This window comes from Lemur catta, chromosome 6, assembly GCF_020740605.2.
Source record: "Lemur catta isolate mLemCat1 chromosome 6, mLemCat1.pri, whole genome shotgun sequence".
Classification (NCBI taxonomy): domain Eukaryota; kingdom Metazoa; phylum Chordata; class Mammalia; order Primates; family Lemuridae; genus Lemur; species Lemur catta.
Window position 1 is genome coordinate 28,061,302 of NC_059133.1, and position 23,484 is coordinate 28,084,785.

At 35.5% G+C, this 23,484-nt stretch overlaps 1 protein-coding gene and 1 pseudogene across 3 annotated transcripts in view; one reads left to right on the forward strand and one right to left on the reverse strand.

The window, feature by feature from the left end:
- Window positions 1-23,484, forward strand: part of ATP2B1 (ATPase plasma membrane Ca2+ transporting 1) — a 115,944-nt gene that overhangs the window by 32,885 nt on the left and 59,575 nt on the right. For all 3 annotated transcript variants that reach the window (XM_045553266.1, XM_045553268.1, XM_045553267.1), the window contains exon 2: window positions 20,047-20,475. In XM_045553266.1, the coding sequence (XP_045409222.1) occupies window positions 20,268-20,475 (208 nt within the window). In that variant the 5' untranslated portion in view covers window positions 20,047-20,267. The remainder of the gene's footprint in view (window positions 1-20,046; window positions 20,476-23,484) is intronic.
- Window positions 10,716-11,595, reverse strand: LOC123639460 (annotated as a pseudogene).

The following is a 23,484-nucleotide window of genomic DNA, read 5'->3' on the forward strand; positions in this document are numbered from 1 at the left end:
TTGTAAATCTAGGAATTAGAATTGTTTTTTAGAATGGGACTTTAGAAGGATAATGATCTTGTAAGAATGTAGGAGCCAGAAAGTTTTGTTTTATGCAGATGTGGCAAACAGCTATAAAATGAGTAAGCTATTTGTAATTTTTATACTCTTGGTTAAGTAAAACTGGTGTCTTCACTTAGGGAAGACTATATTTTCTGTACCACTTTATTATCCTGTTAATGCAAATGATATCTACATTAACATTAGTAGTAGAAACATCCTCATTTAAAAGTTGCAATATAGTAAATGCTATGCTTTTTCAGACCTTTTCTAGAATATTATAATTTTTAAATGATTGTTCAAGGCATATGCAGTTCAAAGTCTAACAAAATATATCACTAATAATTCTAACAACTGTGAGTTGTGTAAACCTTGTCTCTAGTATCTTTTGCAATGTGTTCTATGGTTCTTTACATCCAAAGTGAATTTAGTAAATATTTATTGTTGAGGGTGAATTGAAAACCTTTGATTTTAACCCTGTAATCTGTCCTCAGAACCTCTGAGTAGCTCCTGTGATGGGAAAGAAGAAATTGGGAGGTTCTCCGTCACTTGCATTTCTTTCCCTAATCCCCAACCCCAGCTTGATTTTTGTGTTTTAAATATTAGACATAATTAGCTCATTCCCCTCAATGAGAAAACATTGGATGACAAATTTCAGAGGTTGTAAAAAAGAAAAAAATTCATCTGGCCTAAATAGATGTGTCAAATACTCTTTCAGTAACCTTATTTTCTGAAAACTTTTCATTATTTGTTTTTAAAATAATGGTACCTAAAAATAAGTCCTGACTTTTCAGAACTTTAAAGTAAAAGCAGTATCTTTCCCCAGAAAGTTAACAGAACACCTCCCACTGGAATTGTAATGGCGTCTGGGGTAGTCTAGAAAGGACTCCTTTCTTACCTGTTTTAGTGTAATGGTAACTTGTGATTGAATCATGTGAAATATTTTGGTGGTCCTGAACTTGAGCTGTAGTGGTCACTTTTCTGGAATGTGGTAAAAACACTTCATTGCTTCAGTTGTAAGTTATATAACAGCAATATATGGGGAAAGTGCAAATTTTATATTTGCATGCTTTTTCTAACACTATAATAAAACAGTACATTTAACGAACATTTAAGTGGCTCCCTGGGTTAGAGCACGTACTGTACTTTACAGTTAAAAGATGGGCTTCTTAGCCTTTCTTAGTCGTACTCTTATTGCTAGTATAGCAAAAATATATATTCTCAGAATTCAAAATAATAATTTTAAAAGAATGAGGAACTGCAGTAATGCTGCTTTCGGAATACAGGTGGTCTTCCTTCAGAATAGATGAATCAACCTGTCTTGAATATTTTAATTTTGAAGGAGATAAATTGACATTTATATAATATGATTCTCTATATATTGTTATATTTATGTCATAATTGTGAAAAGCATAAGCATATTGATATAAAAAATTGAGGTTCTCTAGTCCATTTTTAATGAAGAATTATCTTCTTAGATTGGAAACTGGACAGACCTTTTCCCTTTTTTTGCCTCTTTGTATTTCTGTAGTGTAATACAATGCTTTTCACGTAATGAGCTGTAGTAAATATTGATGATAATGAAAATTTCTGATCTCTAAAACATAGGACACTTCAGGATTAAAATTCCCAGGAATTTTAATGACAGCTTCTTAATACATAACAACTCTCTTTCATCTCCTCACTGAGAGCTTCTGGGATACCTGTAAGAACTTTTTAGATTTTGGTTTACCTTAGCGTGTGAAAATTTTAAGAACTCGAATATCTGATTCAAGCAAGTACACTTTCTTTAATGGCCAGTGTTTCCAGTAACATGGACAATAGTTCACATTTACTTGGTATTCTGTTTTTGTAAATTGTTGTCTTTTTAATTATATGTGGTATCTTCCCAAATGATGATCTCATAGAGATCAGATACCATGCCTCCATGTACATACATGGAAAGACAGAGTGGTGAGGAGCAAACCGTACTGCCTAGGTATAAATGTAGCTCTGCCCTTTAACAGTTATGTAACCTAACCTGCCTCACTTCAGTTTCTTCTGCTGTAATATGGAAAGTAATAGTGCCAATCTCATACTGCCACATAGTAAACCAAAACACTATGTGAATATTAGCAGTTATCACCATCATCATAATAATCATTCACTTTATGTAAAACTGACCGCCTAGTGCTCTGTATATAGTAACCATTCAAAATTGGGTGGTTTTTCATTTACATTTGGGAACAAGCTAAAGAGGTAGTAAGTAGTCTGAGGTGTGTTTGCTAATGTAGGAACAATTTCAAAGAATTTACTTTTAATACTACTTCATGGCCAAAGGTTTTCCACTTACCCATTCCTATCTTTCTCCAGATTTCTTACATTTTTTGGCCAGTTCCAAAAGGCTCTAATCACACACTGTTTTGAACCCTGTATGAGCTTCATGCCCACTTTTTTTCTCCCTTTAACTGAACTGTGAACAACCAAAGGTTAAAAAGAATCAACCGGTGTATACTTACCACAATTGTAATTTAATAATTGTATAATTAGTAGTTTCATTCATAGGTAGGTAGATATCTCCTCCAAAGGAATATAAGTTCCACGGAGACAGGGTGATTGTGTCTTGTTCCCCACCTAGCGCTCAGATACGCCTTCAATGAGCAAATAATATTTGAATGCCTGGTCTTTTCCATGCTAATGTCAGTAAGTGATTGAGCAATAAATGTACATGAATGACAGCCTTCATCTCTTCAGAAACTTACAGGTTAGTTGAGGTATGCAATATACAGGTATAAAGAGTTAGAAAAGCCTGACTTTAAATGCTTGAATAATCAGCTACCTGTAAACTGATATTATTCTATACCTCCTGATATTTTGGAGTGGATGATGACCCAGTGCTAGCTGTGACACCCCCTGTACCACTGTTGTTACTCATGCCATATTCATATTATCTGCATTTCCTGTTTACCTCATTTAAAAGTTCCCAATCATGGCTGATATATGTATAAGACCAGTACTGCCCTTATCATGGAGATAAGCTTTGGATTAAAATTTGACATTGTAAAGAACAATTTCCAACTAACTCTCAGGGAGAAATGTTGGGTCCTTACGAAAGAGACAATATGCATGATATCACATTCATTCTCTTTTAGTTCTTATGATGGCCTTGAGGACTTGATAGCAACATATCTAACATTTATGGGTAGGATCTGTACCTCTAATGTATGACACAATCTGAAATTCAGTGGTGTCAGAGGGCATAGAAAGAAAGGATGAATGTGATAAGGTGGGAGAAGGAACTTAGATACTGATTGGATATTGGGGAGAGTGAGAAATCAGAGGTGTTTTTCACTTAAGTGGTGGATACTTTGAAATAGGAAAGACAAGAACAACATATCCTGAAGTGTTCTGTGAAATACTAGTTTCCCAAGGTATTAATAAATACCCAATGGAAAAAAGGAGCATAGTTAAAAATAAGTTCAAGAAATGCTACATATATTTCCCTCTTGTAGATTCTTGTACATGTCCCTGAAAAGTATCTGGCTGGAGAAACCTATTTCACCTTTTTCACAGCATAGCTATTAACATACTATGTTTGGAAGTCTGGTCTACAGGAATTTGAAAATTGATAATAGGAGTGGGGTGTTCGAGTTTGAGATTAAGAGTAAAAATCAGATTACTGTCAAGGTTTTGGAGTTGAGAGATAAATGAGGCTTGGAAGTGAAGTTTTGTAGGTCAACTAAGTGGAAGCAAGAAGCAAAATTTGGACAGGAAAATGCTAATATCCAGTTGTAATCCCAAACCTATGACTATTGAATTGCATGTGGATCTTTCAGGTAGGGCACAACTTTTCAATACCTCAAGTGTATACAAATATCACACTAGACTCTATATGATCCACAGTAGTCAGATAATGAGGGGTACAGGTAGTGCTTATAAACATAAACCTAGAGTTGTAACTGTGGGTCCCAGTGAAATAAGAGCAGAAGACCCTAAACTCTAATAGAATAATTTGTTCAGGATTAAGTGCTAGCACAGCAGAGTCAGAATTAGAATTTTGTCCCTTCATTGTACCCTAGAGATTTCAAAAAGGAAGAGATTACTAATGATGTTGAGGTATCTCCTTTCTTGGTGGAAAGGCTACTTGCTGTCGCCTAAGAGACTTCAAAGGATTGCATCCCTTGGTAGATTTATCATGGTAAAGAGTCTGAGACTTGCAGGCTCTGAAACTAACATTTGTCTACACTCTTAACTCTTGATTGTTTTTGGATCAGGGCATATTAAAGTTTATGAGACTCATACAAAAATCAGACTACCAATTTATTATTTTATAGTAAAAAAATAAAACTGCCTTGAGAAACAGACTCTCAAGTCTTGTCTAGCACATTTCTCTTCCCTATAGATTTGCCACATGGGAAACCACGTTATAATTAGGAGGTTGCTTAGTGAGTGTGTCAGGCAGAACAAGTGGTATGTTTGGAATGTGTAATGGAGTTGGACTTTTCTTAAAGACCAGGTCCCTCATCTGGCATTTGAGGGTAGTTTTAGTACCTTGTTCACAGGGTATTGGGAGGATTAGGTGAAATGATCCGTGTAGACAGTACTGTCAATTGCCTAGTACAGAGCCTGGCACAGCCACTGCTGTGGCCTCTTTACCAAATCCAAACTTCACAGAACAAATTCCTTTATTAAAAGGATTTGTTCTGTAAAATTTGAATTCAGTCAGAAGGCAGCACTCAAGAATTCAGAAGGCCATAGGTTCCTCACCCCCAAGGCCACATTTTCTTTTCCTTTTCTGATGACTGTCCTTTGCTTATGTATTCTTGGTTGACCAACCCATTTCTGACTTTTAAATGCTCTTTTTCCTGTTGAGTTAAAGTGACTTACTCAGTCTACCTAATGTCAGATCTTGAGTCCTGGGTTCCATTTTGCTCTTTCTAGGATGCTCATTTTGAATGTTCTGCACAATTCATTATATTAGGTTGAACCATTTGAAGTTGCTGGTATTCTACTGGTTTTCATCTACAAAAATGGTAGTGTCATATGACTTAATCTAATACAATGATTTTAAATTTTAATTCGTCTCAGATGATTCTGACAGTTCCTGTTCTAAGTCAGTTGATGAGGTCCGAAGCCTTTTTTTTAATGACTAAGGTCTGTACTATTATACTTCCTTCCCTGCGATCAGGTTCTGAGAAGGTTCATTTCTTTGTGTGTATGTGTCTTTTGTGTAGTGTATCATTTTTCCTTTTCTCTTTACATTTAGTCCCTTATTTGCTCAGGCCAGCATTGACCATATGAATGATTACTTTTACTTCCTTAAGGGATAGTTCACACTGTGCATTTATTATTAAATTTATTAAGATTGTTAAAGCAGTGTTTGTTATGCAGTATACGTTCTGTTTATGATATACTGGATCATAAGCATTAACTTTAAAATGCTCATAGTTTCGGTAAGGAGATTGTGGGTCAGTACCAGGGGTGACATATTTCTTCTGTTGTACTAGAATTTCATTGTAATGCTGATAGATCAAAGTCAGAATGCCTAACAGTTGGGAAAAAAAATAAAACTTCAGGCCGGGCATGATGGCTCACGCCTGTAATCCTAGCACTCTGGGAGGCCTAGGCAGGCGGATCGTTTGAGCTCAGGAGTTCGAGACCAGCCTGAGCAAGAGCGAGACCCCGTCTCTACTAAAAAAAAAAAAAGAAAGAAAGAAATTAGCTAGACCACTAAAAATGTATATATATAAAAAAATTAGCCAGGCATGGTGACGCATGCCTATAATCCCAACTACTCGGGAGGCTGAGGCAGTAGGATTGCTTGAGCCCAGGAGTTTGAGGTTGCTGTGAGCTAGGCTGATGCCATGGCACTCTAGCCTGGGCAACAGAGTGAGACTCTGTCTCAAAAAATATATATAAATAAATAAAATAAAACTTCAGTTTTATTTTGCACAGATAACATCCAAAGCATTTAGGAAATAATCTGCATTTATTATTTATTTTTAAAATTGTTATCTATTTTTATTATTATTCAGAAAATATTCTGTTGGATTGGTATTCTGGCAGATTAGCTAATTTCCCCTTCCTGTTTTTTTGTTCTTATCCATTTATAGTATATGAATTCTACATCATAGTCACTGGATAGATATATTTCTGTGTTTTCTCTTTAAAAATTGTATCACAAAGAGTTCTCCAATTTGATATTTAGTTTTCCTCATCCTTAGTTTTGAGTCTGTAACAATCTTAAACAGTTAATCATCTCATTTTATTTTTGGGAAGAATATCTTTTTCTCCCACTGGGATGTAACTCTCCTTTTCTTTTTAAAGTAGACCAATCTAGTTTGGAGAATAACTGTTATAAAATTATAGATGTCCTCTTGCTTTTTAATTCTTAATTACTGTTTGATGTCATATATAAGGACATCACATTCAAATACTGAATTAAGTATTTTTGTTAACAAATATGTATTGTATGCCTTCTGTATGTATTGCCAGGCTAACTTAAGCATTATATATGCTAAATATAACAGTCTATTGGAAACTAATTAAAAATGTGTTACTGCTAATTATAAATTATGATAATTTATTGAGTGCATATTATTAAGTGCCAGGCACTGGCTCTAAGACATTGGGATGAGTCTAAGATAGCTCATGTGTGAATTTACTTAATCCATTCAAAATTTATGAGGTAGATGGTGTTATCCCCATTTTACAAATGAGAAAGCTGAAATACTGGGTAAATTGCTTGGCATCACTCAGCTAGTATGGGAAAGTGCTGGAATGAAATCTAAGAAGCTGTGGACCTGCCATCATCCTACTTAGGATTCAGCATTGGGGCAGATGTTCTCTTGAGTGCTGAAAGAATCTTTGCTTCTTTGGGATTGACCGTCTTTGTGCTGGCACCCGAGATGGGCCTTACTGAAGGACTACTGTTTGTCTTCATTGGCATTGCCTCATTGTTCTCCAGTTCAGTGCAGTTACCCTGTGTTGAGTAGTTTCTATGGGCAAGGTGCTGTTGCTGGAATGGTCACTAGGAGATAGAGAAATGAACAAAACCATCTTGCCCTCAGAACTTACGGTTTAATAGGAAGGAAGCTATGCACACAAGAAGTTACAGTACAAATTGAACATGTTGTAGAGGCTCTAAAAGACTATAGAAGTAGAGAGAAATATATTAGTTCCATGCCACAGGGTCAGAGTAGGAGTATTTTAATTGTTCCTTGAAGAAGTTAAAAGAAAGGCAAAGGGAATAGGCCAGCTTTCATTAGGGAAATTCTCAGTATGACAGGAGGAGACTGTTATTTGAAACTTGTCCAAAAAGAAAAAAAGGAGGTGGAGAATCTGAGAGTTATACTAGAACAAATGGGTAAGAGGAGGAATACTGACTTAGTATATCCATGCTGATGCTGTCAATATCCACATCAGTATCCACACCTCTGCTATTGATCTGTTATGTGTGTAGTCTGTTCAAGATCTCTCCAGAAGGGAAATGCTTACAGGCTAGATGCTGTCCAGTTTCCATCACCATCTTAAAAGTAATCCTCATCATTTTCCTAGCTCATTCATTTTACCTTCTGCAATTGCTAAGAAAGGAAATTAACATGTTCTGATATTCTCAGAAGATGATGCAGATCTCTTTAGTCTTATAAAATGACTTCTATTGTCTATATTAAACAGTTAGCAAAGAATTAGGAAGTCTAGAGCTTTTGAAAACTTCATGTTTTTCCTCTCTCAGTTCTATGATAATCTGAATACTGTCAAATGACACAGAAGTATAGAGGAGGATGAGGGCTGAGAAAATGCCTGAGATCATTAATCACCATAGAGAGCCATCTCAGTCATGTGTGGACAAAAGCAGGGATCCAGTTTGCCAGGGTCAAGGTGAGAGTGGGTGATCAGGAAGGAAGCATTGAGGATAGACCTTTGTAAAAAATGAGGTAAAAGAGAAAAAGGATAACTTGATGGGTTATCAAAATCTAGGAGAAGGCATGCTTTTGGTGGAGGGCAGGGGACGCGAGGGGTCAGAAACGTGGTCTTTTATGTAATAGAATATATCTGAATATTGGCTAGGCTAAGTGAGAGAGTCAATAGAAATGGGATTGAAGTGGCAGTGGCAACCAAGGAAGTAAGATCTTGGAGCGACTTGAATAACCTGGGTGGAGACAAAAGCTGGAATAATTTCAGAAATACTTGAAAGAGGAATATGGTAGAAAATTAGAGGTGTGGATCGTATATGACTGAGACTATAGCTGAAAATTTCGACACCAGTGAGACTAGAAAATGATAGAACATTTGGTTCTCATATTTAACTGGAGATATAGTATGTTCATATATTTGTCTTCATTGGCATTGCCTCCTTGTTCTCCAGTTCAGTGCAGTTACCCTGTGTTGAGTAGTTTCTATGGGCAAGGTGCTGTTGCTGGAATGGTCACTAGGAGATAGAGAAATGAACAAATGGATCATATATGACTGAGAAAAATAAGTTTCTAATGGAACTAGGAACTCGGTTTTTAAAATTTTACCGACATTGCTCAGCCAGATGGTATGTCTATTCAGGGGTAGCTAATTAACCAGATGGGTATAGTAGGAGGATAAAGAGCAAGTGAGACATAAGAGCAAAATTGAAGTTGCTGACCATTGGGGAGGCAAATGTTAAAAGAAGAGATTCTGACTGCTTGTGAGCCTGGAGGTTAGAATGTGTACATAGAAGTGAAGAGAAATGAAGGGAGATAAGTTGTATGGGGGAGAAAATCTTGAAAATAGAATAATTCCAAGTGATGATGACTTTAATGTGCAGCTCTGCCCTTGAATAACAATTACAGAGTACAGATCAAAGTCTCAGAATGAAGGTCAGGAATGTATGAAACCAGAGAGTTTGAAGGATCATCCACATGATGTGGTGAAGTGGGTTACGGTTCAACACATCCCTGTTATTCATATTGTTTGCACTTTGGTGAGTTAACCAGAGATCAAATTCTTGTCTTACATCCTCTTTATATATAGCTTACTTTATTTTTCAGCCACAGTATTCGAATGTGTTGCAAAAGTGAGTATTGATTTACTGAGCTGTTCTTTAATAATCACAGCTGGAAATTGCAAAAGATCGTCAACTATCAAAATATGTAAATAAAAAGAGGATAAAGATGGGAAAGTGTCTACTGTGCCTAGTTCTGTATTCAGTTCAAATATTGGGATAGATCGTCCTTGAAATCTAGACTTTTTAATTAAGAAAGCAGAAAACTCGTGTTAAATTTACAGATAAGAGTTATGCCTCCCTCAGTATTGCCAACTTTATTTTTGTGAGCTCTTTCAGTGACATAATGAGCATCCTGTTTCCTTAAGCGGTTAAGTGTAGGTTCTTGTGAATTGACAGGATAGAAGCTCTTAAGAACTGAGTAGGCCGACAGAGCAGCTGGTGTGACATTCAAGTGTTCATATTGCCTTCTAGCTCCAGAACAGAAGGAAAAACACAGTTTTAATTTAGAAAATCTCTTCTTTGACTATAGCTGAAAATTTCGACACCAGTGAGACTAGAAAATGATAGAACATTTGGTTCTCATATTTAACTGGAGATATAGTATGTTCATATATTTGGTAAACTGCACAGGATTATATAAAATTAACTTTCCTTATTTTTGAGCTTTTTAAAAGCTTTTTTTTTTTAACTAGGAAATTTACTGTAAAGATGAAAGGTTCATAAAAATGCCTAAATAGAACAATAGAATAAGAGAAAACAAAGTGTAATTTATTAGGGGGAGAGCAGAAAAAGGTAGGTATCTAAATTATAGTTCTTTAGTAAGTTTGTTAAAATTAATACTTTTAGGGGTTGAAAATACTTTAACATATTTCAAAATGTGCCAATATGAGTCTCCATGTTTTTACTTTGAATGAAGGAAATTATTAATATTTTCTGTCTTTGCGTAATACAAGATTTAAATAGAAAAATATTAATATACTTGGTATTAAAAATCAAAACAATTCAAAGTACCAGCTCACAGAATATTTTTAGAAAATAGTCTGCTTTCAGTTATCTATACAAATTAAGAATAACATAATAAAGAACTTGAGAAATTTGCTTATGTTTTTGTCAGGGAACTTTTGGATCAAGATGACATTCTACCAGTTTGTTCAGGGCACACTGATCTACAGTAGTGGTTCTCTAGACTGGTGGCATCATCATATCACCATAGTCTGAGAAGTTGTTAGAAATGTAAATTCTCACACATGGCTGCAGATCAACTGGAGTGAGGCCCAGCAGTCTGTTTTAAGGAGCCTTCAGGTGATTCTGATGCATACTGAAGTTTGAGAACCACTAATCTGTTGAATTAGCTTTTATATTTATCCTGGTCTTGGTAAATCAATTTACCAAGGGATTGTTTTATTTTGACTATGTAAGTACAGCCTTGCAAAATTAGGCCAAACTCCAAGAGACAGGTATCATCAGTGTTTGGGATAAGATGGTATCAATTGACTTGACCGTAAAGCAAAAATGTTTATAATCAACTTCAAGATGTCTGTGTTTGGGATCATTCACATTAAAATTTTATCATATGCGTTGCTTAATTAAGTACTTTGTTTGGCATAAATAAATATACACTAGCTGTGACAGTCATCAAAAGCCAGAATAGTTATCTTACAGCGCCTAGGGGAGGGAGAATCACCAAGCTGATGTTCTTTTTTTTTTTTTTTTAATCTTTCAGTTATTTAATTAGGTTCTTTGTAAAAATTTAGAATACCAATCTGTGAGAATGAATTCCATTTGTCAGAGCAAACAGAGATCGCAGATAGCCCTGGAGCTGAGGAACAGTCTTGATTTTTGGTAAAATTTGGGAGTCCACAGTTTTCTGATCCACTTTGCGCTGTTCTGTAATCTCGTATTTCTCTTTTTCTGTATCTGGAGTCTGGGCTTCCGCAGCTTCTTCTTGAGGTAAGCATCAGTGAGATGCTTAGGGATTTTCACATTGCAGATATCAGTTTTTGTGGAGGTGGCGATGACAAATTTCTGGTGTGTCCTTCGCAGAGGAACTCAGTTGAGGGACAGAGAGGTCCAGTCACAAGTAACAAGCCACTGCCCAGATGCTTCAGGAAAACCACCCTCTTGCCTCTGTGGCGCCCGGTGAGGATGTTGAGGATGGTCCCAGGAGTGATGCTAGCTCGCAGTCTCCGCACATGTTGGCTAAAGGGTTTTTTGCCATGGCTCAACAGCTTTCGAGGCACATCTTCGGTTGGATGATATCTAGGCATTTTGCGAAGTTTAACTACTCGAGTGCCACCATTCTTGTCACCACCAACTGGTTTTGTAACAGTGGCAAGGACCTTCTCCTTCTTTTTCTTTTCAACCTTGGATTTAGCCACTCAGTATTTCCTCTTGTACATGGCCTTCCTAGAGTACATGGCAGATCTGGAATATCTGCTGATTCCTCTGACGAGAACTGGATTTCGGCTGCAGTGGGTCTTCCCCTTCTTAACCTTTTTAGTCTTGAGGTTAGCCTTTTTCCCTTTGCCACTGGCATCAGCCTTCTTGGCTTAAGGTTTCTTCTCTTTAGCATCCGGCTTCTCAACTTTTTCACCCGCCATCTTGCAAGATGGGGAAAGAGCAAGCTGATGTTCTTTATAGACTAAAGGCTAAAGGGAACAGGAGATGTGTGTGGGGTTAGGATAACAAAACTGGGTGGTTTTTTCAAGCTTTCACTGAGCCAGATTGTTATACTATGATGTCATCATTTTAATTGAATTGTAAAGTTCTGAAATATGAGAGAAACAAATAAGCCTTGTAAGTGCACATGCAAACAAATTTTTACTGTTATCTGTAAACCAATCTCATCGTCTGTGACTAAAAACAGGAGAAAACAATTATAATGAAGCTTACCATGCCACCCTGTGGCGCACCCCCCCCCCATTATTCCAGAAGAAAAATAACCAGTAGGAAGTGAAAATAGCAACCAGAGGAAATGACAACGTAGTGGGAAAAAGAGTCAAGCATTGGAGAAATTAAGGCAGCAGAACATTTCAAGAGTCAAGGAATGGTTAGCAGTAGCAAAGGGGCCAGTAGGTCAGATAAAGACTAAATGTGTTGATCACATTTAAGCACCTGAGGGGTCACTGGTTGGTCACCTGGAAGAGTAGTTTCAGTGCAGCACAGGAGAAGCAGCTAGATCGGAATGAGTTGATCAGCTAGTGAGTTGGGAGATAGTGTGGAAACGGCAATTTTCAGAGAGGATGATAGCTAGATTTAGTGTTGAGGGTTTTCTTACCAAATGGCCTTTACCTGGATAAGATTTTTATTTCTTCATTATTTAGACTGACTTGCTAACTTTATTACCATATTAATTTGGTATGTTTTTATTTAGCATGGATAACCCTACCAAATTATTTCTCAAATGTATCATTTCCTCCTGGCTTTATGAAATATTGAAACTGGTATTATTACTTTGCATATCCTCAAGAATCTAAGACCCTGGTTAAAAACCATTGGCTTGTAGCAGTTGTATAATTCATTTGACAGTCTGACATGTTTTAACTTACTCTTTTGTCTAAAAGAACTTAAAGGAAAGTTGAGTTGATATATCCTGAGTACCAAGGTGGTTTGAAAACTCCTTGAATGCTATGAATTTCTCTTAACTCATCTGACACACCTAGTATATCATTTTAAACATACTTATGAGGTTTTGTTTTGCTCTATTTGAGTTGCCATTGCTCCCTTGGCAAAATCTGTTTTTAAAATTGATTTTAGTTTATGGTGCAAACAAGAGCATTTCTATTGAATAAACATTGAGCACCTACTGTGTTCCAGAGAGTGCTGGGACTTAAAAATGAAGGGCACAAATCCTACCTTTGAGTTACAGTTCTTTGGGGAAGACAGAGAAGTAAACAAATCATTGCAGCTGTGTGATAAAAGCTATAATAGAGGAAATTAATGCCTCCCCTATTCTAATCTGTTTGATTCTTACCCTGAGAGATTTGGTAGAGTATTTATGCCAAATTTATAACCGGCAGCAGCTATAAGTTGCCCTTTAAAGTCTTGTATTTAGTTTCTGCCTCTGGAAGAGCCTACTAGATGATAAGTAAGTTACTAAGGAGAGTGGGACTAATTTTAGTCAGCACAGACACAGCGATGGTATTTATGAATCCTTTGAGACTATTAAATCAGGCATTGTAGACAATGCTTATTTTCTGCTTTATCAGTTCTACGAAACTGAAATCCTGTTTGGTGAACTTACTCTTGTTTATGTTATTCTTTACTCATCTGATAGAAATTACTTTTCTAAACAAGCTGTATAGGCTTTATGCTCTTTTATGTGAGTGTGTATGTTTTAAGCCCCTTAAAAAGTGAATAATTTGAGTTAAGAGTAATACTAAATTTGAATGGTTCCTTGGTTTCTTTTGAGTGTTTTAATGAAATAATTTGAATATGTCAAAACTTTGTAAAAAGAACTCCCCATCATTCATAATCTTGTAGTATCTACTCTGATATGTATAATATTAGACCATCTGCTCTGCCATTTGTGTGAACTATTAAATACAAGAACTTATATTTATTAAAAGATATTTTAATTGTTGAAAGATCTCAAATGTTTAGCTTGTAAATTGGGTAAAAGGTTATTTTTTTCCTGCAGAAAGTGATGTTATAAGAAGGTTGAAAGATGGAGATCAAAGATGCACAAGGTGTGGTTTTTTTCCTTTAAGTAATTTTTCAGTGCACTGGGCCTTAAATTTAGGCTCAGTTATGTAGTAAGTATACTGCCCAATCCATATAAGGGACATTTATTTAAGGTGGTGAGTTTCAGGTTGTTCACACTGACTGAGGGTCACTGCTGGTATCTAGGAGGGTTGGGTGGAGTGGGGCCAGATTTCTTAACTTATGAGGCAGCTCTCATTGTCAGTAAAATGCCAATAGCAAACACAGTGAGAAACAACTATAAAGGCTAATACTCTCTTTCCATAACTATTCTCTATACACAAAGGAAATGGAATTGATTTTAATGTTAAAGGGAAAAAAAGCACTAAGAAAATAAGATCTCTTCAGTGTTCTTTTTTGAAAGATTATAGTCAAAAACTATTCTTTAGTTGTTTGCCAATCAGATGGTGTCTCTAATGGTTAGGGTGTCAGTACCCATTTTAAAGTACAATGCCAGTTATTTCCCTGGTAGTGGCCGCATTCTAAAATCTGTACATTGTTACAGTTTATGCCATGATTTAAATTTTGATCATTTAGTCATTTAATGATTTTGTGAGTTAATAATGCTTTCTTTTACTACGAGCATCTTTATCCTTTTTGGAAGTAGACAATTATGAGTGTTTGGTTTTAATGGCTATAAAGTGAGCAATTGGATTTGATCTCCAAAATCCCTTTCAGTTGTTAAATTCTAGGATTCTTTCTTTGCAATCATTATTTAACAGAAAGAAGTCTTTTAAAATTTATTTATAGTTAGTATTTTATTTCGATTTAAATTTAATAACTTATAAAATTTAATACTTAATCACCCTAAAAAATTAGTAATTACCCTTATTAAGGTATTCCTATTAGTATGTTTGGATCCAGTTTAGTAAGCTTTATTTTGGGCACTTATGTCAAAGTTGATATTAAATACATTTTAATTTATGAGATACTGTACATGAACTAGTAGTTAAACACCAAAACACTAAGAGTTTGAAACATTTTTTATTCTCAGTAAACTTTTAAAAATGTAAGACTAGTATTCGCAAAGGTTTTTTAATCCACGACTGGTTCTATATGACACAAACTTTTTTAAAAGTTTACACTACTGAGATAGTAGTGGAACTACTAAGTAGAAATTTGACTTAACACTTAAATTATTTCAGTGTATCCAATAATATACTGATTTTCTTTTTCTCTAGGTTTAAAAATTGTATTTCTTTGCACATTACTCATTTGAAATGGCTGGGGGCAGGGGTTCCCCTTATCTGGGGTTGGGGAAGTTTGCTCTGTGGAAGGTATCTGCAAATATTCTTAAGTAACTAAAATATATTTATTATTTACTGTGTATCAGGTGTGTCAGGCTAAGTTCAAAGTGTTTTACATGTATTAACACATTTAATGATATGTGCACTGTTAATTGTATCTTTATTTTACAGACAAGCCTGTAACGTAATAGGTGTGTTTGTCTGAGCCAAAGTAGATAGGGTCTGTTACCTCTCTTTGTTAGATACTAGGCTCCTGTTCTTACTGCCTAAGAACACTCTCACTTTGGGGGTGAGAGGAGAAAGCATTTACATTATGCTTATTAACACCAAGTTAATGAATATTTAGCTTTGAGTAAACTGGACCTTTGTCTTTGCATATATGCTGTTGCATTTCTTATATATCATCTTTGTACAGTTATGTTTTTGGAATTAAATGTGGGAGATCATACTTTTGTACCAGTTAAATTTAGCCTCTCAGTTCCATCTGTCCAGATCCCAATTCTGTCATGTAATGTATTTGCTGACTTACCTAGCTTCAAGTCACCTGTGGATTGGAAAAACACAATTTCTAGGTCTTTGAATCACTAACAAAAGTTTAGAATCATTCAGGAATTAGAAACTCAACAGTGCATTAAAAACACCTCTTCCCATGTTGTCCCTCTTGTTTCTAATATACTTAGTTGTATTAGCATATATTTGCTGTCTTGCCTGAAGAAATCTCATGTTGCTATATAATACTAATCATTTTTAGAGCTCCATATTTCACCTCATAATTTACTTAGCTGTTCTATATTTCTGTTAGTTTTTCTAATAAGTGATTTTTTTTGTTGTTGCTGTTGAGTCTAGATAGCTTTCATACAATTTTTCCCTGATCTAGAAGTCAAGTGACCCTGAGAAGAAGGAATTGAATTTGTGTTTTTAACAAAGCTGTTTTTTTATGAGCTCCACTCATTACTAGGATCTCATAATCATCCTTTTGTCATCTTTTGGGGCCCTGCCCATTCATAGCAAAGCTTAATTTACTATGGAGTAAGGAAGTGACCTTACCCTCCTTTCTGAAGACTGTAACCATTTTTGCCCAACTCTAGTCTTCAGCTACCTCTGTCTTTTCTCATAATACCTCAAAGACTACCAAAAGTGATTTGACCAAAGATAATTTATTCTGGGATAAGTTTTGTTAGGGCAGGAGGCCTACATAAAGTAGCTATTATTTGTTTTCTTTAAAATCTTCTGGGGCCTCAGCTTCCACTTTCTATTTCTTAAACTTTTCAAATAGAAAGTAAAAATCTTTTAAAGAACAAATAGAAGCAAAGTAGATGTGCTGCTTTCTGTTTTACCTCGATCCCAAATAGTGTATATCTCATCTGTCATATTGTAGCTACAAAATGAAAAGCAAAATTATTTTGTTGTCCTTAGCATTTTTGTCAGACAACCGGTTAGATGAATGGAAGAGTAAGTAAAGAGGAAAATAGAAGCTATAGATGATCTAGATATAGACCACAGCCTGCTGTATAATTTGTAGGTAATCAGTAATTAAAGTAGTTCACTTTTGGAAAGTGGCTTGTTTGCATTTGGTGTTTTTGCCTTGACTTCCTTTTCTTTAAACAGTGAGGGAATTGAACATGATTGGTAATCATGTACTTAAAGATTTCTGGGTTATAAATAGAAAACAACCTCTAAAAGCCATTTATTGACAAATTACTGAAAAGATCAGGGATAGGACAAACTTTAGTCACTGATTAACCCAGGGGCTCAAGTGATGTACCAGACTGACAGGCGCATGCCCGTGTTCCCCTCCCTCACCCCATTCGCTGTCACTCACTCTTTGTGCTCCATATCCTCTCTGTTGGATCCATTCTCAGAGGCTTTCACCTTGTAGTACCAGATGGCCACGATAGCTCTTCACATCTCTCTCAGAGTTAAGTTCAGTAGGAAGAAACAACTCTGTGCCCCAAAGTCACAGCAAAAGTCTCCTTGCTACCCACTAGCTCTTGTTGGGTGACATGCACATCCTGAACCAGTGATCAACATAGCCGGTGGGGATGGAGCAGTGCTCAGACTCTGTGGAGAGCCAGGAAGCACAGATCCCTAAATGAAAAGTGGGGCTATTGCTGAAAGGTGAGGAAAAGGATGCTGGGGTGGCAAGTAACACATATGCACATAATGCCCCTTCAGTTCTGATTTTATCATATAAATTGGTACCTTTGATGTTATTTGACTGTTTTGTGACCTGCAAAAACTTCCATTCTGACTTAATGAACGTGAAGACTTAGTGTGGAGGCAGTAAGATGGAGGAAGCATGGCTTTTTGAGTCACACATGTATCCCTATTGTTGAGAAATTTAAAGGGCATCCAAAAAATAACACTCTTTTCTCCTATTTGAATTCTGTCAAAAGACAAAGATTGGTACACAGGAGTTCAAAGATCAGTTTTATTATTTTATTTTTTCCCATTTATTGTTTATATATGTACATTCATGTGGTACAATGCAGTTTTACTACATTGATATATTGCATTGTGGTAAAGTCAGGAACCTTCAGTACATACATCAGTGAAACAACACACATTGTACCCACCAAGCAGTCTCTCATCATCCACCCCCCTAGTTTTATTATTGATAAAAGCTAGAGTGGTGGAGGATTGAGTTTTTGTGTGACAGCAATGAGGTTCTAATAATGAACCCATAACCCATTATTTACCTCTATTCCAGCACTTTGAGCAATTGTAGGCTTTTTAACTTGGGGGTCTGCCCCTAAAAACTCAGACCAGAACGCATGACTCCTGCAAGCATCTGGCTCCCAAAAAAAGGGAGAGAGGTGAAGAAGTTATATATGTCTATTTTCTCTAGCAAAGTCTCCTGTAGGGCAGGTTATTTCATCTCAGTGATAATATGTAGGGTAGCAGGCTGGGAGTTCTTGAGGAAAATTCCCTTTTATGGAACCCAGAGGACAGATGAACTCATGTCCTCAGCACACAGATTTATGAATCTTAATTGTTTTATCTGTTAAATAATCTATTTTAGGGTTGGTGTGATGTTCAGGCCAAAAATCTTGGATATGGAAACTTAGGGAGATTATCAAATAACGAACCCCTCCAGTTCTTTAAGTTAGGTTGTTATAATAATTGATGTGTGAGTAGGAGGGAACCGAACCCACTTTGTCTAGGAGATGAATAAAATTGGTAATAATTGGGCGAGCATAAAGATTTGTGAAGTGGGAGGAAGCAGGCAATGAAAGAAAATGTCTTGCAGAATCTATAACTATCACATTCTTGCAAATTTAACCCAAGGCAAGCAAACTTGCCTCAACCAGCCATCCTCACACTGGTATGAATTCCAGGGTTTTAGCCCATTTTTTAGTCCAGTGGTTCTCACAGTGTACTCCCTCCTAAACAATAGTGTCAGCATCACCTGAAAACTTAATAGAAATGCAAATTATGGAGCCCCACCCTAATCCTACTGAATCTAAGACTCTGGAGGTGAGGCCCAGCAATCTGTAATTTAACCAGCCCTCCAGGTGATTTTGATACATGCTGAAGTACAAGGACCATATAGCATGATTTGCAAACATTCTCGTAACAATTTCGTAGCTGAAGATTAATTGCATTTACCAGTAAGTATCTTTTCTAGTTCCTAATCATGAAACATTTTTTTTTAGGTGTTTTGGGATGCAGGTGGATTGCTTAAGAAAGGAGAAAAATTGAATCTATAAAATATAGGCAAAAAGACATGAGCAATTAGACTGCATTTTCATACTGTAGGTTTAGATACAGTGGCATGATGCCTGTTTTAAAAACTAAATGTAACAGCAAAATACACAAGGGATTGGATGTATGAGATACTAGAATGAGGAAGAACCTGGGGAGTAGCAATTATACTTCTCATAGAGGGACTTGAAAATAAGGAAGAAAAGGGTTATACAGAAGAGACTTTTCAAAGGAAGAATTAACCAAACTCAATACTGAAGCTGGAGAGCATGGAATCAAAGATGATTTATGATTTCTAGCCCAGGTAATTAGGATAATGGTGATTACAGAAGAAAGCTGTTTAGGGAATGAGATGGATCCAATGTTGGGTATGTAAACTTTGAGATGATTGTTAAAATGATATATATGCAGAAAGAAGAACTGAGAGCTTATCTTTAGGTAGATTGGAATAATAGGAGGCCTTGAAAGTATGGTAAAGAAATTAAAGTAATGTATCTATTCATTCCTCAGACTTAGTGTCTGTCATGAAAATGGACAAACTCTGCCTTCAGAACCAATACTGTAGGTGGAAGGAGACAAAATAATAACATAAAAGCAAGTGAACAAGAATTTCAGATTAAGGTAATGAACAAGATAATTTCAGATGAGGATGGTCAAGGAAAATAAAAGAGTTGCAGAAAAGACTAAGGAGTAGAGAATTTCTTTAGATAGGAGGTCAAAGGAAAACATGAGGTGGTGACATGTGACATAAATCATGGTGGAAGATAGTTTTAGACAGCCAAAAGATGGTGGAGTCACAGAGTGGCCAAAGAAAATTGTAGGAAACCACATTAAAGTGTGTTTTTGTACTTTCAGGGGCTCTTCTGTATGAAAGGTTTAAAGAGATAGGTTCAGGTATTAAAAGGAAAAGGAATATGGGCTTGGAGACAGTCCAGCTCAGCAGACATTTTAGCCATTTGTTAGCAATGCATAAAACTCAATTTTTCAAAGCCTTTTCTTAGTAAAGTAGGGAATAGTAGTAACACCTCATGGGATTAAATTGTGATGATTAAATGAGAGAATGAATTTATAGCAACTAACATAGTGCTTGGAAAGTAAATGTGTGAATGGTAACTATTAATAACAGTAAATACTGAGTGGACCGTTAAATTCAGTCCATGTGAAATGCAGTTTCATTTAATAATAAGATCTAATGTCTTTTGATAGATAATTTTATTTAGAAGTTACACTTTGATATTTTATCATGTAAAATATATCGAAGGCATGAGACTATAATTCATAAATATTTTTATAATTTAATGATGTACTTTGATTAGCTGCCTGATAACATTTAGAAAGTATTCTTATGTGCATAATGCTCTAAGATTTTATTAACTTTTAAATGTTTTCTTCTTGCAGATGTGCACATCTCATGATTGATATGAAGAAACTAGCCATGGGCCAAAGGTTAGAATACTTCTCTGGGAATTGTTGCTGCTGATGCTGTTTTACCAAGTCATACAATGAGTGTTTGGTTTGAGAAAGACTTTCATATTTAAAAGATTTTCATCTTGGAAATATATCAAGTGAAAATTAGATTCTTTTGGGAAACATTTTCCTCCTAATAAATTATACTTGTAATGGGCGACATGGCAAACAACTCAGTTGCATATGGCGGTGTGAAAAACTCTTTGAAGGAAGCTAATCATGATGGAGACTTTGGAATTACACTCGCAGAGCTGCGAGCTCTCATGGAGCTTAGGTCCACAGATGCATTACGAAAGATACAGGAAAGCTATGGAGATGTCTATGGAATTTGCACCAAGTTGAAAACATCTCCCAATGAAGGTAAGTGTTATCATGTTAATTTTTGGTCCTTTGTGCAGAGAGTGCTATGTGTTTGGCTTATAAATAAACGTGCTTATATTGTCTTGGCTGTAGTATGATTATGCCATAATTATAGTGATATTAAAAATGGGTTAGTTATCAGATTAGTGCAGTTAAAGTATCTTTAGATGAAAATATAGTGCTGCAGATGAATTTGTGTGTTTTAGATTGGAGAGATGAAATATTTTGTCCTATTGTACATATTATTGCAGCTTGTTTATGATAATAAGATTATCTTTCCATTTGAGCTATAGAGAAAGGAGCCAGGCTTGGTTGCCTCCTGGGAATTCAGTGGAAATAAACTCTGCTCACTATCCTTCATTTTGCCAGGTGGCTTAAAATAGTTGTCACTGCCAGTAGCTGACCAAGTAGCTTTTAGCTTATGGCGCTTAACCTAAACGTTAATGATTCGTTCAGGAGGTCCCAAAGCAAATGAAGTAGATTAGTTGGCAGTAAGATTTTTTTTTTTTTTACCTACCAGACATTCCTTTGATTAAAAATAGTTTTCAGTCTATGTGGAATTTCCCTGTGTTCAAGGAAGCCTTTGGTTTCATAAATTTTGATTTGTAGTAGGTTTCTTTTTGAGAATCAAGAAAAGAAAATTCATTGTAACTTTATTGCATTATGGTCTTTGAAATGATTTCAGAAGATGGCCTTTTATATACTGATCATGTTGAACATAAAATTAGGTTTGGAAGTTTCAAGAAGGCATTTCTAAATTGCAGAGATGGAGTGGGGAGGGGGGCACACATGAGGATGAATGGTGAGCACAATTTAGTAAGGATGAGAAATTATTAGTGTAAAATCTTAAAGTATATTAGTATGTATTCCAAAAACAATTCTAGAGAAATTATGCAAAAGTGTTTTAACATTTTTTTCTGAAACATCTTATGCCATTCTACTGCTTCTGATAACATTTAATACAACAGCAAAAAATCTTTTCTAAAATTGTTAAATAACTTTGTCACATTAAAAAATTCTTAAAACCTTTACATAATTCTATGTGAATTGCTAATTATTTTAAAGATAGGTAGTTACTTTGATTTCTCTGAGATTTAAGGAAGCCAGAGTTAGTATTCACACATATCCCAAAAGGGCTTCTTCAGACTAGTTGGAGTATGTTCTTTTTCTGCAAGACCTGTTAACTGTTCGGGATTCTCTGGATCTTTTCAAGTCAGAACCACTAGAAACATGAACTACTTAGTTATTCCTTAGATATACTATACCATTTTAAGGTAGTTGGAATCCCTGTTACTGCTGTAGATTCAGGGAATATGGAACAGTCCTATGGACTTTAATAGTAATTTGACAAAATCCTGAGCTTGTTCATTATGCGAACCCACCTTGAAATACTAGTTAACTTTATAGCATCTTAGTGATTTGCCCATTAATATGCAGTTCTCATTTGGTAGATTCGTTAATTCATGTTAACCATATGTACTTAACTACATTCAGTCTGAAATGTGGTTGGATGTTTCATGAGTGCCATGTTGATGGGAGATGTTAACATAAAAGAGCTCTCAGTGGAACAACATAGTTTGTTCATAAAAAGTGTTGAAGTTCAGTTTCAAATCTACACTTAACTGTAATTCCCCTAATCATGTCTTTGTATTTCTTTGCTGTTAATCAAAGCTCTTGTCTTCTAATAACTGAATACCTTTCTGTTATGCCCTCTCACTTTTATAGACATAATTTCTCATTAGTTTGCCCAAAAGAACAGCACAGAAGAAACTGCAGTGCAAATGTACTCTTTGCATTGATTTTTGCTTTAATTATTGAAATTAACTGAAAATTTTGCACCTAAATACAGTGGTTTTTAAAGTTTGGGAAGGGGGTGATTATGTACTCTTTTGGCAGCATGATGAAATCTGTGGATAACCTCTAAAAATATTCACTTAACACTCAAAATTTTATGTGATTTGTTGCTACTTTGTGCTATTTAGTAAATGTGTGCATTATTTCCTGCTTTTTTATTCTTAGAAAAATTTTGCTCATGTTCTTCTTAGTATTGTGAATTTAATATTTGCTAAAATTTGTATAAACTATTGTCTTCACTGTTTATATATACAATTTGTCATTTTGAACTGTTCTTTTAAAGAATGTGAGACAAGACATTTTAAGCATTATATTTCTGTTTACATTTGTTGAAAGTATAAATAAAAACTAGCAGCCTTCACAGGAATATTATTTCCAAAGAAATACTCACAGTTTTAGTTTAATTTAATAGAAATAATTCACTCAGAAAGACAGTGAACATTTTGTCACTGTCATCAACTAGACCAATAACAAATGAAACATCAAGATAAGCAATTAGGAGTTTGTATGCCCAAGGAAATAATCTAGATGGCAAGTATTCTTTTGTTAGAATAACCTCTTTATAGATAGAGAATTAAAATGATTCTTCAAAGGACATAAATTTTGAATAGGTAAAACTGAAGATGTTTGCCTGTCCCTTTAGTTCTTGCATTGATTCATGCATTCATTCATTCATTCACATATACTATCTTTCATCAGACCTGGGGTGTTGATTGTCAGGTGTTTTATGTACCTCAAAAATGTATGATTAGAGCACATCCCAATTTCAGAGATTTTAATAAAATGTAAGAATATGAGCATCTTAGGAATACAGTATTTATTGGGTATCTGCTATGAGACAGGTACTTCTCTAAGGCGCTGGGTGCCCATCCATGAATGAAACAAAAATCCCTGCTTTATTTTCACATGGGAGAGACAGACAATTCACAGTACAACTAAATGAAGTATATAGTGTGTTGGTGATAGATACATGCTTAAGAGAAAAATGAGTGGAGAAGGAAAATCAGAAATATTGGAGGTGCCAATAGTAGATTGCTGTAAAATCTGGAGGAAGAACCCAGGGCATTTCTTAGGAACCACCACCAAAATGATAGGTAACACTTGTAATGGGTAACACTTCTTATGCCAGTTTGATTATTAGCACTTACAAATATT